Source organism: Pseudorca crassidens, chromosome 4 (genome assembly GCF_039906515.1).
Source record: "Pseudorca crassidens isolate mPseCra1 chromosome 4, mPseCra1.hap1, whole genome shotgun sequence".
In the NCBI taxonomy this organism is placed as follows: Eukaryota; Metazoa; Chordata; class Mammalia; order Artiodactyla; family Delphinidae; genus Pseudorca; species Pseudorca crassidens.
In genome coordinates this window covers 86,095,685-86,112,618 of record NC_090299.1, presented here as the reverse complement: position 1 = coordinate 86,112,618, position 16,934 = coordinate 86,095,685, and the positions used below count along the sequence as shown (strand labels likewise).

Below are 16,934 nucleotides of genomic sequence, written 5' to 3'. Positions count from 1 at the left end.
GATTTCTAGAAGTCATCTGTTAATACAAGGTTTAGTCTCAGCAGAGAGCATTAGAAATAAATTGGGAGTCATCAACATAAAGTAGAAATCATAAAACTGAGAAACCCAAACACTGAATTGGTTCTTTATGACCATGATATCAGGGGTTTTTTTGGAGTAAAAGAGAAAATCATATACCCATATTCCAATGTTATTAAAGAATAAATATGGACTGCCAGAAATATTAGAAGCAAACAATATTGAGAAACAAAGGAAAATAATAGGTAAATACAGTAAGAATATTGTATTTAACTATCTTTATCAATAGGCAGTGAAGAGACAGATATTCATTTGCTTGGGTTGTGGGTAAACAAACATAATCTCTGTAGAAGATAGCAGGTTAAATGGTGTTCCCAGGTGAGTTCTTGATTTCTGTTTAGGGTAAGATGAATATTGAAGTTTAAAACTTTACTTCAGGATTCTGAATATGCTTTTCACACCAACTAAGGTATAGCTGAAGACAAGCTCTATTGAGTGTTATTACTGGAGATAGTAAACCAATATCTAAAATAAATAAAGGTACAGAAAGAAATAAGACATATCCCATGGCTCATTAGGTAATACCTTGCCACACTATTATGTTTATCCTTCCAACCCCACTTTTCACATGCAATTTCACAAAAATGACTCAGACATGTTTCACAAGGTAGAAAAATTATTCCATCCCAAACCCAATTATTAATATAGATATTTGGGCAATACCAATCTTGGCTTATATCTCTGATGAAAGAATTATGCCAGTCACTGGATACACAGAATAGAAAAGAAATGACAGTTAAATCAAGAATCCAAATCAAACAGGTAAGTGTGTAAATCTTAATATACCTGTGTGTATATGTGCCTGCATATGTGCTTGTGTGTGTGTAATGTTTCTTTATTCAATCACTATCTGTTTAGGGAGTTGAATCAAAATGGTAAAATACCAATTCCTGGGACATCAGATATTCTCTTAACATTAACTAAGTAAAAATAGCAGTCTAATTTCATTTATGGCATTGTCCTTCCCATTGTAATTTTACTAGCCTTAAACTGAGAAACATAGTGATTGCAGGGTGACCACATATAGTTACAAAGAGATGACATATCTCTAGAGGGTGACATTACATAGATTATGTGAAACACCCCAATCCCAGACTTTGCTATGCCTAGTTTGCACAACTGTAAGTGATGATCAGGAGAATTTTATTTGCAGAGAATCTGTGCTAAGGCTCAAATTTTGGGCACGCAGTTAGTGTCACACTCTTGTGGGAAGGCAGAGAAACACTGTCTCATAAGTGTTATCATGATTGTAGCAGGAATTTAACTGCATTATCATCTTTTCAAATGTATTACTATATATACCATTTCTTAAAAAATATTTTTTAGCCCTATTAATCAGGGAAATAATAAACATGAGAAAAATATTCTGAACGCCCAACAGGAAGTTAGATCAAGTTATTCATAATTTATTGGATGTAAACTGGCATGCTAAAAATTTTCAAAGCCTCATTCAGAACCCTTCTTTGGGCTTCCTTCCAAGGAATATTTTTACAAGTTTGCCACCAGCTCTGTTGGTTCATAAAATTAAGCCTTGGGAGTAATAGTTCCATGTACTATGAGAACATCGGCCTCTTATCGCCTATTCATTTTGTATAATGGTTTGGTTCCATTGCTTTATGTGTAATCACTCATTATATATTTAAGCCATAGTTTTCAGAAATACATTTCCTCTTAAAGAGACTAGATGGTTCTATGTGGCAGAAGACAGAATCAGTCTAACAATGTCCCTGACACTTCTCTTGAGTCTGCCTATTTAGAAATGTAGGAGAGCCTTTTTCCCCCTGTAATTCTGCACTTGTTTAAGAGAAAGAATTTTATCTCTGCAGGAAAGGGAAGAATTTGTCCAAAGTTCAGGCGAAGATGGTATTGTGGTATTTTCTCTGGGGTCAATGGTCAAAATCCTCACAGAAGGAAAAGCCAATCTCATTGCCTCAGCCTTTGCCCAGATTCCACAGAAGGTTAGTACAAACTCCAGTCATGGTGGGCAGCCGCTCTGCCAACTGGAGAGAGTGTGTGGCTAATAGTACTCTTTCTAGGTGAAAGTTGTAACTCATCATACACTGAGAAGAACTGGCACCACCTTCAAGTAAAAATGTCTCAAAACATTAAAATGTATTTGGGGCACATTTTACCATTTGCCTACTGAGCCTTCGCATTACTATGAAAATACATCTTTTTATGAAGTCACTTATTTTCAATGAAATAGAGATGAAAATGTTAAGATTCTAATAACTTTTTACTCTTTGAAACCTTATGACTTGCACTGACTCTTCCCAAAAGTTCTAAAGTGTGTTAGCTTCAAGGTCCAGGAAAAGAGAGATTACACATAGAGTAGAGTAGAATCATGTTCAAGAATATACTTTATATTGCTAGGCTTTAGTAGGATTCAATTAAAGTATAGTTGGTTTAGAAATAGAAGCCTAATCTTTCTAAGATAAATTTTCTTCAGTTAAAACAATTAAAGATCCTAGTGTTATTGTCAAACAGTATATATTTTCTAATTTATGACATTCAATTAACTTTAATTTTGTTAATTCTAGATTTCTACTCTTTATATACTTCCATTCACAAAACACCCTGTCTCTTTATATTTTTATATTAAAGTAAATAAAACTCTATAATTGTAAGTGTACTATTTAGGCCTGTTAAAACTCTGGATTTTTATTTTTAAACTTTTCTGTTAAAGAGTTTGCCACCTATTAGTATTTAATCTGAAAATTGTCATACAGAAAAGAAAAAAAAAAGAAAGAAAAAAATTATGTAACAAAAGGTTAGCATCCTAACAAGATACTTCATTAAATAATAGAGTATAAAGAAATCCTCTATCTCATTCCCCCTCAAAAACAAAAAAGGGAAAAAGAGAGAAAAAGAGAGAGAGAAAGGAAGGAAGGCAGGCAGGAAGGAAGGAAGAAAAGAAAGAGAAACAAAGGGAGGAAGGAAGGGAGGGAGGGCAGAAAGGCAACAAATCATCCAAAAAGCAGCCAAAAAAATTTTAAAGCTAATTATATTTTTGGAAAACATTACATTTGAAACTTAAGAACTAGGATGGCCTCATGACAAGTAAAGTTACGTAGTATTCATGTTCGTTTTAATGCTTTTTAACCCTCATATTCTGCCTAAACTAGTCCTATTTATTTTCTGTTTCTTCACTCACAATCTCACTTCCAAAAGCTTTTAAGTGATAATACTATATTTAATAGACTATTAGTATAAGCCCTTTCAAAAAAGGTAAAGGCAAGCAGTTTTACCTTATCTATCAATGTTTGCAAACTACCTCTTTTGTATGTTCCTCTCAACTATCACATAAAGGAGGATGGGCTAAGAAAGGGCGGGTTTGTGCACCACCTGCTGGCCATTGAGGGCAGAACAGGATGCTTAGAACTCAGAATTTGGAGGACATGTGCACCCCTCACACCTGCCTGGCTGGGATGTTAAGTCATTCAATATGTCAATGTCCCAGACTCTTTGCTGATGACACTGGTGATGCTCTGCTCCAGTCATGCCTGGTTTCCTGCCTGAGACGTGCCTCACTCCTTGGAGCCATAGCCTGGGGAACAAGAGAGTCAGCCTTTTATGCTACCTGAAAAAAAAAAACCCTCTCTCCTGTCCCTAGAAACGAGCTTCTGGTTTCCACCATCAGATTCTCCACTGGATCTTCAGCCTGTTAGGCACAGAGGACTGCAGCTCTGCTTAGAATAAAATCTTCCTTGATAAACTACTATGCAACCTAGATCAGTTTCACAAATAACTGAAACAGAAGATGAAAGTGAAAAGTGTTTGGACTTGTCTCCATTTGGGAATTAAGGCCCAGAGTTGATTCCAAGAAAGCAGGAGCTATTTGAAGCATGTGGAATACAACTGTCATGCCTTGGAGCTTGTCAGGGAGGGAAGCAAACTGCACTTTTCTCTCATTTATCAATTCCTCTCAAAATACAAAGAAATAAGGAAGAACATTATGCTCATGACCCTCTCTATTCAATTATATTTTTATGCAAGAAAAGTAATCTGCACTCAGTTATAAAATATCTGAAAACAAAATAATGGTTATAGATTTAAACATGATATATTATATCTTGAATATCCAACAAATTATTTAGAACACAATCTGTGTTTCTTAAATTAATAAAACTTACAAATTATAATTTTTATCCTTTCAGAACATCAAGTGGTATTTGCTGTTTTCAGATTTTAGTATACTTTTTCTTGAAAAACTTTCTTCGCAATATTCTTTTGTTTATGACTTAAAGTTAACTGCTGTAACAGATATACATGAACATCAGTTGTTTGAACTTTTTATGAACTTTTGTATACTTCATGTAATACCTCAACACAGGCTTTCAAATAGTCAAAAAAAAAAAACCTAAGATGCACTATATGATTTATAAATAACTCTATGGCCTTAAAATGCCTTAATTTTGTGTTTTTACTTACAAAATTAAAGCACTGTCTTCCACAGGTTTTATGGAGATACAAAGGAAAGAAACCGACCACGTTAGGAGCCAATACTCGGCTCTATGATTGGATACCACAGAATGGTCTTCTTGGTAAGACCAAGAAAAAAAAGCTGTACAGTTGGATGATGGGCAAGTAGCTGCTTAACAGCAAGTAAATTCAATAAACATTTTAAATATTTAAATTTCCACATTTTACTTGCAGTTTTAAAGCAGATATAATTAAAGAATGGGCCATTAATTTTATAGATTGATGCTTACTCTGGCTCATAAAAGAGAATCTTCAGTTAAGACTCTCACCGCTCTCCAAGTTTCAATTTCAGTTCTGATATGGCCTCCTCAGTAAGTCTTTCTAGACAATGCAGAGGAAGTTAATTCCACCTTTTTCGGGGATCATGATTATCTGAGATAGCAATTCCCCATGTTCTTGGCTTTTGTAGAAAACACTGCCTTCTTCATTGAGTTATCCAACAGTTTTTTCCCCATCTCTCTCTGAAATTCTATTAATGTATTATGTATCATGAAATCCTCACCTGCTTCTCATCCAATCCCCAAACTAGGTCATCCCAAAGCAAAAGGTTTTATCACTCATGGTGGAACCAATGGGATCTATGAAGCTATCTATCATGGGGTGCCTATGGTGGGAGTTCCCATGTTTGCTCATCAGCCTGACAACATTGCTCACATGAAGGCCAAAGGAGCAGCTGTGGAGGTGAACATAAACACAATGACAAGTGCAGATTTACTCAATGCCTTGAGAACAATCATTAATGAAACTTTGTAAGTACTACTACTTTTAAAGGCTTGTCATTAATTATGCTACCCATCATACTCAAAAATGTCCAATGTTTCATGCATTTCTAACTAGTGTATTTTCAAATAACAACTATAACATGACCATTTAAAAACCATTTTATTATTTCATTTCCCAAATTGCTGAAGTGATTGTCTGAGATGATAAAACAAACTAAGATTTCAAATATTATATTAATGTTTTTTCAAAATAAATAATGTTGGTGATTACATAAATTCTTAGATAATTTTCTGGATAATCTGCTTTTTTTATAAACAAATATATATGTTTATTTAAATATTATAACCATTCAGTAAGTACAAAAATGGAAGTGATAATTCACCCAATATTGATCATTCAAAAATAATCATTGTTAACACTTGGTGTATATCATTAATCAGTATATGCATATATACAGGGAGGAGTAGTTAGAGTAGTTAATAATTTTATAAATATCAATTGATACTATATATGCATTTTTAAACAAAATTTTAAATTTTATCTGATTTAGCTAAAGATAAAATAAATTTGTAAACTACATTTATAAACTATATGAACTTTAGATACAGATGATTATATCTTAATATTTTTCTCTGAAAGGTCTCACCAAGGTTAAGAATTAATATATGTATACATAGTGTTTATTTTTAACAATGTGTTTTAATTTTAGCCACTAATAGTTGAAATTGGAAGTTATTTCATCTCTAATATATATTACTTAAATTTTTAATTTGTCAATATTTATGGCACTTATTTTCCTCACAGTAATTTAATCTTTTCACATATTTTAAGAGAATCAATAATCACCATTGAATCAGAGATTCTACAAAATATTTTGAATTCATTCTTAACTGAATGCTTCATATGGAATTTTCTTTCATCAAAGAGTCATGGACTCCCTGAAATCACAATTAACAATATTTGCTCATTGACTTGATGGGAGAATGACACCTATCTGAATATAACATACTTAGATCTCACTTTCTTTCCTTTTGAACTGTGCAGGGTTACTTATGATCTTCTGGCTTTAAATGCTGCTGTAGGGTTTTGAGGACTTTCTGATCAGTATTACTTTTTAAGAGTTTCTTGTTCAGCCTGGAAATAGATAGTATTTTTTAAATTCAGAAACTTAAACATGGCATATCCTTATCATTTGTTTTCTACATTTTCCTGGGATTATAGTGTATTCTTTTACCACTGTTAATCTAGGATGAAAATTATTCAATTTTCCTTTTCAGAAATTAATTTTTTTTGTTTATTAAAATGTCTTTTAGTTCCATTTTTTATCTCTATTTCAGGGACATCAGATTTTAATATTCCCTATGTTAAAATATTTGAGCTTGTTTTCTTTCTCTATTATTTTCTAATTGTTCTAATCATTTTTTGCTTTCTTAATTTACTGAGATTCCTTCAAATAGTCCATAAATTAGTAAATTCACTTTTTCATGAACATTACTTACTGTTTGTAATTTTCTTATTAATCCCTTAAAGTGCTATTTTTAACAACTAATTTCAATAACTCATCTTGTCTTTTGTTACCTCCTCTTGTTTCATAATCTGATCCTCGAGCTTTTGTTCATAACTCTCACATTCTTACTCTACTCAAACTTTCCTCTTCTTTTGAATTATGTATTATGCCTAATTACATTCTAAGTCTGTCATTTTTATGTTTTTTCCCCAGTATTGTGTAAGTTGCTGTCATGTGTTTCATCTTGCTTTCACTATTTGCTCCACATTTGTATAGATACCTTATTTTAAATTTTGTTTCTGGGCTTCCCTGGTGGCGCAGTGGTTGGGAGTCTGCCTGCCGATGCAGGGGACACGGGTTCGTGCCCCGGTCCCACATGCCGCGGAGCGGCTGGGCCTGTGACCCATGGCCGCTGGGCCTGCGCGTCTGGAGCCTGTGCTCCGCAATGGGAGAGGCCCGTGTACTGCAAAAAAAAAAATAAATAAATAAATTTGTTTCCAGTTTATCTCAGACTCAATTATTTTTATTCAGAGGCAAAACTTGAAGGATAGTTGTAATATTCCATTCACATTACTGAAACCTGCAATTTAGGAGTTAGGAGAGAAGGTCAACATAAATGGAATTTTTTGCAGCTTTTTTTAGTGGAACTAGTCTATGAAAAACCATCTGTTAAAGCCCTAGCAGCAACGTTTTCTAGACAAAGTGGTCAATGTATTCATTTCCAAAAGGGAAGACACTCAATATCTGCCTTGAACTCATCCTAAAAAGTCAGCCCTGGTGGTCCATTTTCCCCTTCCACTCACATTGCAGTCAAAAGATTTTTGTTAAGATGCATATATATTCAAATCATATATTTCAGAATATTATATATATCATCAGGATCTGGAAAGGGAGGTTAGGAGTTTCAGCAAGGCTTACTATGATCTTTTGTTTCTCATAAATGATGATCTTGATGTCTAATCTATTAGGCTATTACCAAATTGTTAATTGCTGATAATTTGGTTCATTTTACTAAATATCAGAGTAGGTAAATTCTGTAATTTTTAAAAATTCTACTTCATTTTATAGAAGGCTTACTAAATTTTCTTGTTGATTTGAAAACTATTGATGTGAAAAAATTATACTCTTAGAATTTCCCAGGAAAATACCTGAAATTATTTATTTTAAAAATACCTTAACTGGGCTTCCCTGGTGGCGCAGTGGTTGAGGGTCCGCCTGCCGATGCAGGGGACGTGGGTTCGTGCCCCGGTCTGGGAGGATCCCACGTGCCGCGGAGCGGCTGGGCCCGTGAGCCATGGCCGCTGAGCCTGCGCGTCCGGAGCCTGTGCTCCGCAATGGGAGAGGCCACAACAGTGAGAGGCTTGGGTACTGAAAAAGAAAAAAAACAAAAAAAAGAAACAAAAATAACAAACAAAAAAATACCTTAACTTTAACCCTAAACTTAATTCTAAGTCTGAAATTATCTGGAAACAAAAGTGTTTAGTGTAGAGTATATATATAATGTATTTGTATTCCATTTTCTTATTCCTTAAAGGAGTTAAGGAGCACGAAGTTTATATTTAAATACATAAACCATAGCAATTTCATAATATTTTAACATAACTGTCATAAAACAGTGTACAACAAATATTAAGTAATCATCTTAATGAGCATAGATTATCCTATCTCATTTGTAGGAAGGCTTACTGTATTTTTATTTGTATTCACATGTACAAGTGTATCTGTCAAGTATATGCATATTTCAAATTTTAAATCTCTATCTATAAATGGAGAAAACCTTGAATAAAAATATGATTTGAACAGATAGTCTCTTATCACCACTGTAGTTTGCCTAAAATGTATTAGGATGAAACTTGTGTAACTACTCTTCTAGTTCTACCTATATTTCAATCTGGTTGAAAGAGAGTATGAAAACAACGAAAAACAAAACAAACAAAACAACAAAACAAAAAGAGAGAGTATGACTATTCTTTCTCACTGTGCACAAAAAAAAGAACACAAGTAAATTACCTCTTGCTGCTGGATGTTGTGTATCATGTTCACTGGTGAATGATGATTACATTTCTTCTTCTCTGATCCCAACAATGTCCAACTTGCACCAGGACATCTCTTCACATCTCTACCTTCTGTCATCTTCATGTCTGCAAGCTGGAACTTTTATCTCTAACACAAAACCAAAGGTAAACATACTAATTCTTGTCTCAGCCATCAAGAAATCTCCAGTGAATTCAGAACATGCCTTTTGAAGACATACCTATAACCATTGGTGTTTGAGAGACTATTAGAGTTGTTAACTATTGCTCTTGTGATGCCACATTGATTATGGGCTTTATGCTAGTGAGACATTTCTATTTACCTCAAAAACTCAAAACCCATGTCCTTGCCATTTCCAAAATTACCTTAGTATCTTCATTCAATCTTGACACTGCCAATATATAGACACTGTCTTTTGCATCACAAAGGCACAGGTGTGTGCAATGGAGGCATTATCACAGTGTCGATCTCAGGCATTGCAGAAATGTCTCACTACTGTTGACTATCAGTTTCTATGTCTGTCATCATTAATTAGTCTGACATTAGAGGCCATGCTTATGGACTCTCTAATGGGTATTTTCTCTCAAAATAGGGTTATTCAGAGTCTTGGTCTGGAACAGTCCTGGAAACTATAATTCACACAATACCAAAATTCCTTTTTGGAAAAATGAGGCTATACATTTACAACTGATTTATTCCATCTTTTTTATATGTTTGCATTTTACCACACTCCATTAAGAATATATTTCTTCCACACCCCTCTTTCACAACTCTTAACATGCTATGTGACCAGCAAAGTTCATGTCACAGCAAGAATTAAAATGTTTTTCTCAACACACCTATGGATTTTGGCTTGCATAACACATATCATGTATTGTATGCTTACTTTTAATGAAAACAAAAGCTCTATAATTTCTATGTTTTTGTTTGTTTTTGCCTACCAGTTATAAAGAGAATGCTATGAGGTTATCACGGCTTCACCATGATCAGCCTGTAAAGCCCCTGGACCAAGCAGTCTTCTGGATCGACTTTGTCATGCACCACAAAGGAGCCATGCACCTGCGGCCAGCTGCCCACGACCTCACCTGGTTCCAGTACCACTCTTTGGATGTGATTGGGTTCTTGCTGGCCTGTGTGGCAACTGCTGTATTCTTGGTCACAAAATGTTGTTTGTTTTCTTGTCTAAAATTTGTTAAAACAGGAAAGAAGAAAAAGAGAGAATAGATCTTTCTAAGTTTGGTAAAGACTTGTATGGGCAATTCTGTTCATTCTAGCCACAATGGCCTTAATGAAAACATAACATCTTCATTCTGTTTTCAAAATTCCCATTCCTCTCTGCCTTAAGCTAGAGATAAAGTCTAGAATTCAACAATAGCATTAACTGGTGGGCATGTCCCCTTCTTCTTTTGTCTTTTCCCAGGTGGCTTTACCCTCTTCCTCAAACATTCCTGACAAAGGTTCACTAATAATTTTACGTTTATTCTATTAATAATATCAATTTTTCCTTTACTTTTAACCTTAAGTGATATGCTGACTGACAATATGCTGAATCCTGGGAACACACAAAATGTAAGCCAAAGTTGATAGATGCAGGGACCACAGAGAAAAAAAATTCACATGTTCCTCTAGAACATACAAATTAGGAAACCATCACAGGAGACTAGTATATCATAAGAGTAATGATTTCATTTGTCATAAAAATAAGTCTTTCTGTTTGCCCAGTGTTACTGGGGTCAGAGCACGAATTGATAATAATTGTGATGGCACATCACACCAGGGAAGGTCTACAAATTTCCATTAAACACATAGATAATCATACCCACATTTCTGCCTTTAGTCAGCAAGTATTCTTGTGTGCCCTTTAGTGCAAGAGACTGAGCACTGCCTTCAAACAAGAGATCGATTGAATCATTGATTTTTTTGTCAGGGACAGAGAATGTAAGCAATATTTTAAGGGGAACAGATAATTTTTAGAAAAAAATAAAAAATATAGGAAAATTTTAAAATAATTTTATGAAAATTTTAATTTACAGTACAATTGATAACCTTAAAGTTAAATGTCAATTCACTATATTTAAAAATCATTAAAGCTCATAATCTACAATTGCTATTTATAATCAAAAGTGTAGTTTTCTGTCAAAAACAAATATTTACCTGAAAGATACGATTATTATGCTATTTTTCAGTCTCTATCTCCTACAAATTTAAATTCATCAATAATTGTTATGCCAAGGATATAAGATGTTAGCAGACCTGTTTGACCAAAGATATGTTGTAGTAAACATGCATCAATGCAAAGCACTAAAGAGAAATGTTCATATTGGATTCAGCTTTGCATTAGTTTAACAAATAGATTAAAGATTTTACTTTCTTTACCCATCATAAACTTAATGACATGTCTAATTAAAGTTTTAATTTCAGTATTTGATATATAATTGAAGAAATAAATGACATCTATCAGCTTACTGAATTTTTTGAAATTCTTATTTATTTTAATATGGTATATCAAAAATTATTTCCAATTTAAAAATAATTGTATCACCAGAACGTACAGGTATTTCCTCTAGAATATGTACATTACTGAAAATGCAAATAAATTCTAAAAATTTTTTTGTGAAGCCTGAAAATGTGTTTGTTAAATGTTTTCTTTCTAAAAGAGTGATTCATACGGATACGTTTTGACTTTTACAATTATGTTTCGAGAAGAGCTGTTTGTGTTTGTTCTATGCTCAATTTATTTTTGGTAATTAAAATGTAGCAAATAGCTGAGATCTAATGAGAGGTGGGCTGGCCATCCCTGGCCCTGAACACTTCCCAAGTGCAGGCACCCATTTGGTTTGACTTACTTCAGCTCCATAGCTGCTGCTCAACTGATTTATCCCTTTCTGCCCTCTGGTCATCTACAGGTTTCTTCCTTTGCCTGAGAATCATCAGAAGTCATCTGGCAAAATTCCTGGGTGATACCAACTGCATTAGCTAAAATAACTGCAGCATAGATTTGGATTTTTTTAAAAAAAAGGTTAAGAACAGACTTTCCTTACCAGTCATTCATAAAACTGTTCATTCTAGGATAATAAAGCAGAAACCAAGTCCCATCAGCCAGGTACTTTTACATAAATCTTACTTTCTCAGACCTTAGTTATGACCAAGAGACTGAACTTAATATTTTTACTTACTTTGTTCATAAACATTCCACATGCCGTTTATCCTCTGGTCAGGGTTCTTTACCTGGTAGGATGATCCAAATCTTTGTACACTCCAAATCAATGTGAAAATATATCTTGTCTTACTGGTTTGCCACAGCTTTCCACTGACATTTTACTATTGGACATCAGAGTATTGAGATGGATACTAGGCATAATTTTGCCTACACTTATCATGTGTCAGCAACCTAGTTTATCTTTGGTATTTTGGATAAATTACCACAGCCAGGAGAGTAAGCCCTTCTCTAAGTGAATTCTGATGCTGAGGAGCTCAAAATAATTAAGAAGTATGCATGCTTCCAATCTAAGTATATTATGTCCATATGCCTGGGTAGAATCACTGCTCTCTTGAGAAATGCACCCTCTAAACTGCCTGTCTCCAAGTTGTAGTAAAGAAAAACAAACTTGTCTAAGGGAAATAGGGAAGCATACTTGTTAGAGGATCCATTCCCACTTTCAACCCCTTGATATCGTAACCCATGTATTCAAACTGAAATACAGAATATATCGTATATCAGGCCATAATTTAAAGCATACACTGCCTTCTTTAAAACAGAACCTAAAATATACAGGGTATTAGCCCCCAGCTAAAACCCTGAAAAGCTCTCATTACCTAATGGGGAACCTGGTAAAATCAGCAAATTTCATGGATATTAGACTTTGTGGAATTTCCTCAGCTGTAAATATGTTTCCTGCCCATACACAATGCTGATATCATTACCATGATTTTTTTTTAAGATATTGGGGGTAGGAGTTTATTAATTTATTTATTTATTCTTGCTGTGTTGGGTCTTCGTTTCTGTGCAAGGACTGTCTCTAGTTGTGGCAAGCGGGGGCCACTCTTCATCGCAGTGCGTGGGCCTCTCACTATCGCGGCCTCTCTTGTTGCGGAGCACAGGCTCCGGACGTGCAGGCTCAGTAGTTGTGGCTCACGGGCCTAGTTGCTCCACGGCATGTGGGATCCTCCCATACCAGAGCTCGAACCCGTGTCCCCTGCATTAGCAGGCAGATTCTCAACCACTGCGCCACCAGGGAAGCCCATGATTTTTATTAAGACTATGTCCCTGGTTTGTGATGCTGGCAGAAATACTATAGAAAGGTTTTAAAAGCATTGGTAGGTTCCACAAAAGTCTAAGCCACCTGCAGAGACAATTTACTTGTTTCTCTGGAACTGCTTTGGCCTGTTCTCATATATACTATATCTATTTAATTGTAGAATGTTGCTGCTAATGTTCAGTTATATTTTTGTTATTGCAAAATAATAGTCATCATAAGTAACATAGTCACTTGGTACCCATGATCAGGTATTCATTCTCAACCAGAGCTCAATAACAAGCCAGGGACTGTTTCTTCTAATGGAGAAGAGACATCAGAAAAATAGGTCATAGTAGTGCTCCAGAATCTTAGGACTTCTATTTTTCTGACGCTTATCAAATGTTTATTTAACTCTCTGCTATCTGCTACAAGCACAGCAGGTACACTTGGATATTCTTTCTTTTTTTTTAATTGTGGTAAAAAAATATATCTACCTTCTTAGATTTTTACAGGTACAATACAGTATTGTTAGCTCTATGCACAATGTTGTACGACAGATCTCTAAAACTTGTGCATCTTGCAGAACTGAAACTCATACTTCTTGAATAGCTACTCCCATTGTCCCTTCCCTCCAGTTGCTGGCATCCACCACTTTATTTTCTGCTTCTATGAGTTTGATTATTTAAGATACCTCATATAAATGGAATTACGCAGTATTTTATTCTTCTATGACTGGCCTATTTCACTTAGCATAATGTCCTCAAGTTTCTTCCCTGTTGTAGCATGTGACAGGATTTCCTTCATTTTTGATGCTGAATAATAGTCCATTGTATGTATATACCACATTTTCCTTATCCATTCATCTGTGGGTTTACATTTAGTTTGCTTCTATATCTTAGTTATTGTGAATAATGCTGAAATGAACACGTAAGTGTAGATATCTCTTTGAGATAGTGATTTCAATTATTTTGGATAAATACCCAGAAAAGAAATTGCTGCATCATATGGTAATTCAATTTTTACTGTTTGGGGAAATCCCCTTACTGTTTCTAATAGTGGACACACCATTTTACATTCTCACCAACAGTGCATAAAGATTCCAACTTCTGCAGATCCCTGACAATACTTGTTATTTTTTGTTTGTTTGTTTTATAATTGCCAACAGGTATAAGGTGATATCAAACTGGTTTTTATTTGCATTTTCCTAATTGTTAGTGATGTTGAACATCTTTTCATATATACATACATGTTCACCATTTGTATATTATCTTTGCAGACATATTTATTCAAGTCTTTTGCCTATTTTGTAATTAAGTTTTGTGGGGATTTTTGCTATTGAGTTGTAGGAGTTCCTTATATATTTTGGATATTAACCCCTTATCAGATATGTGATTTGCAAATCTTTTTTCCATTTCATTAAGTTACCTTTTAAATCTTCTAACAGTTTCCTTTGTTTTGCAGAAGTTTTTAGTGAGATGTAATCTTACTTGTCTATTTTTGCCTTTTGTTTACTGTGCTTTTTGTGTTGTATCCAGTAAATCATGGTCAATACCAAAGCCATGAAACTTTTCCTCTGTTTTCCCCTTGGGGGTTTGCAATTTCAGGCCTTACATTTAAGTCTTTAGTGCATTCTGAGTTAATCTTTGTGCATGATGTAAGGTAAGAGTCCGATCTCATTTTTTTGCATGTGGATATCCAGTTTTCACAACACTATTTTTTAAAGACACTATCCTTTCCCCACCATGTATTCTTGGTGCCTTGTCAAAAATCAGTTGACCATATATGTGTGGGTTTATTTTTGGACTCTTTATTCTGTTTCATTGGTCTATATGTCTGTCTTTAAGTCAGAACCATACTATTTGCAATATGTTTGAAATCAGGTAGTGTGATGCCTCCAGCTTTGTTATTCTTTCTTGAAATTGTTTTGGATATTTGGGGCCTTTTGTGGTTCCAAATCAATTTTAGATTTTTTTTCTATTTCTGTAAAAATTTGCATTTGGATTTTGACAAGGATTTCATTGAATCTGTAGATCGTTTAGGGTAGTATGGACATTTAATAATGTTAGTACTTCCAATGCATGAGCACAGAATGTCTTTCCACTTATTTGTGTCCTCTTTAATTTCCTTTATCAATGTTTTGTAGTTTTAACTATCCAAGTCTTTCACCTCTTTGGCTAAGTTTATGCCTAAGTATATTTGGCTAAGTATATTCCTTTTAATGTTGTTATAAATGGGACTGTTTTTTAAATTTTCTTTTCAGATAGCTCATTGTTAGTGTGTAGGAAACAATTTTTTTTAATAAATTTATTTATTTATTTTTGGCTGCGTTGGGTCTTCGTTGCTACGTGTGGGTTTTTCTCTAGTTGTGGCGAGCGGGGGCTACTCCTTGCTGTGGTGCACAGCCTTCTCACTGCGGTGGCTTCCCTTGCTGCAGAGCATGGGGTCTAGGCGCGCAGGCTTCAGCAGTTGTGGCACACGGACTCAGTAGTTGTGGCTCAAGGGCTCTAGAGAGCAGGCTCAGTAGCTGTGGTGCATGAGTTAGTTGCTCCGTGGCATGTGGGATCTTCCCGTGTCCCCTGCATTGGCAGGCGGATTCTTAGCCACTGTGCCACCAGGGAAGTCCAGGGAACAAATTTTATATTGATATTGTAATCTGCAAACTTACTGAATCAGTTGATTTGTTCTAACAGTTTTTTGTGAAATCTTCAGCGTTTTCCACATAGAAGATCATGCCTTCTATGAATAGATTTTATTTCTTCCTTTTCAATTTGAAAGGATTTTATATCTGTTTCTTTCCTGATTGCTCTGGCTAGAACATCCAGTACTGTATTGAATATATGAGGTAAAAGTAAGCATCGTTGCCTTGTTCCTGATCTTTAGAGGAAAAATTTTCATGTTTTCACCATTGAGTATGACATTAGCTGTGGGCTTTTCATATGTGACCTTTGTTACGTTGGGTAGTTTCCTTCTATTCCTAGTTTGCTGAATGTTTTTATCACGAAAAGGTGTAGGATTTTTCAATTCTTTTTCTGCATATTGAGATGATTATGTGATTTTTTTTATCCTTCATTTTGTAATGTGGTGTATCATATTGATTGCTTTCCTTATGTTGAAACATCCTAAGAATAGAGCCCACTTGGTAAGAGTGTGTGATCTTTTTTAACATGCTGCTGAGTTTTCTTTGACAGTATTTTGTTGAGGATTTTGCATCTATATTCATCAGAGATGTTGGCCTATAGTTTTCTTTTAAGTGTCCTTATCTGGCTTTGGTACCAAGATAATGCTGGCCACATGAAATGAATTTGGGAGTGTTTTCTTCTCTTCAAATTTTTGGAAGAGTTGTGAAGGATTGACATTAATTCTTCTTTAAATGTTGGTAGAGGGCTTCCCTGGTGGCGCAGTGGTTGAGAGTCTGCCTGCCGATGCAAGGGACGCGGGTTCATGCCCCGATCCGGGAAGATCCCACATGCCGCGGAGCGGCTGGGCCCGTGAGCCATGGCCGCTGAGCCTGCGCGTCCGGAGCCTGTGGTCCGCAACGGGAGAGGCCACAGCAGTGAGAGGCCCGCGTACCGCAAAAAAAAAAAAAAAAAAAAAAAAATGTTGGTAGAATTCATCAGTGAAGTCACCTGTTCCTGGGCTTTGCTTTGTTGGGAGACTTTTTGATTACTGATTCAATGCCCTTACTACTTATAGATCTGCTCAGATTTTCAATTTCTTCATGATTCAGTCTTGGTAAGTTGTATGTTTCTAGAAATTTATTCATTTCTTTTAAGTTCACCAATTTGTTGTCATATAATTGTTCATAATAGTCTCAAGATTCTTTTTATTTCTGTGGCATAATTTTCAGTGTCTCCTTTTTCATTTCTGATTTT

General features: G+C 35.0%; 1 protein-coding gene across 1 annotated transcript in view; it reads left to right on the top strand.

Moving 5' to 3' along the window:
• LOC137223022 (UDP-glucuronosyltransferase 2A2-like) overlaps positions 1 to 10,048 on the top strand; it is a 46,339-nt gene extending 36,291 nt beyond the window's left edge. The window contains 4 exon segments of the mRNA XM_067734633.1: positions 1,883 to 2,036; positions 4,535 to 4,622; positions 5,090 to 5,309; positions 9,769 to 10,048. Of these exon segments, the coding sequence (XP_067590734.1) occupies positions 1,883 to 2,036; positions 4,535 to 4,622; positions 5,090 to 5,309; positions 9,769 to 10,048 (742 nt within the window).
• Positions 10,049 to 16,934: the final 6,886 nt, after the last annotated feature.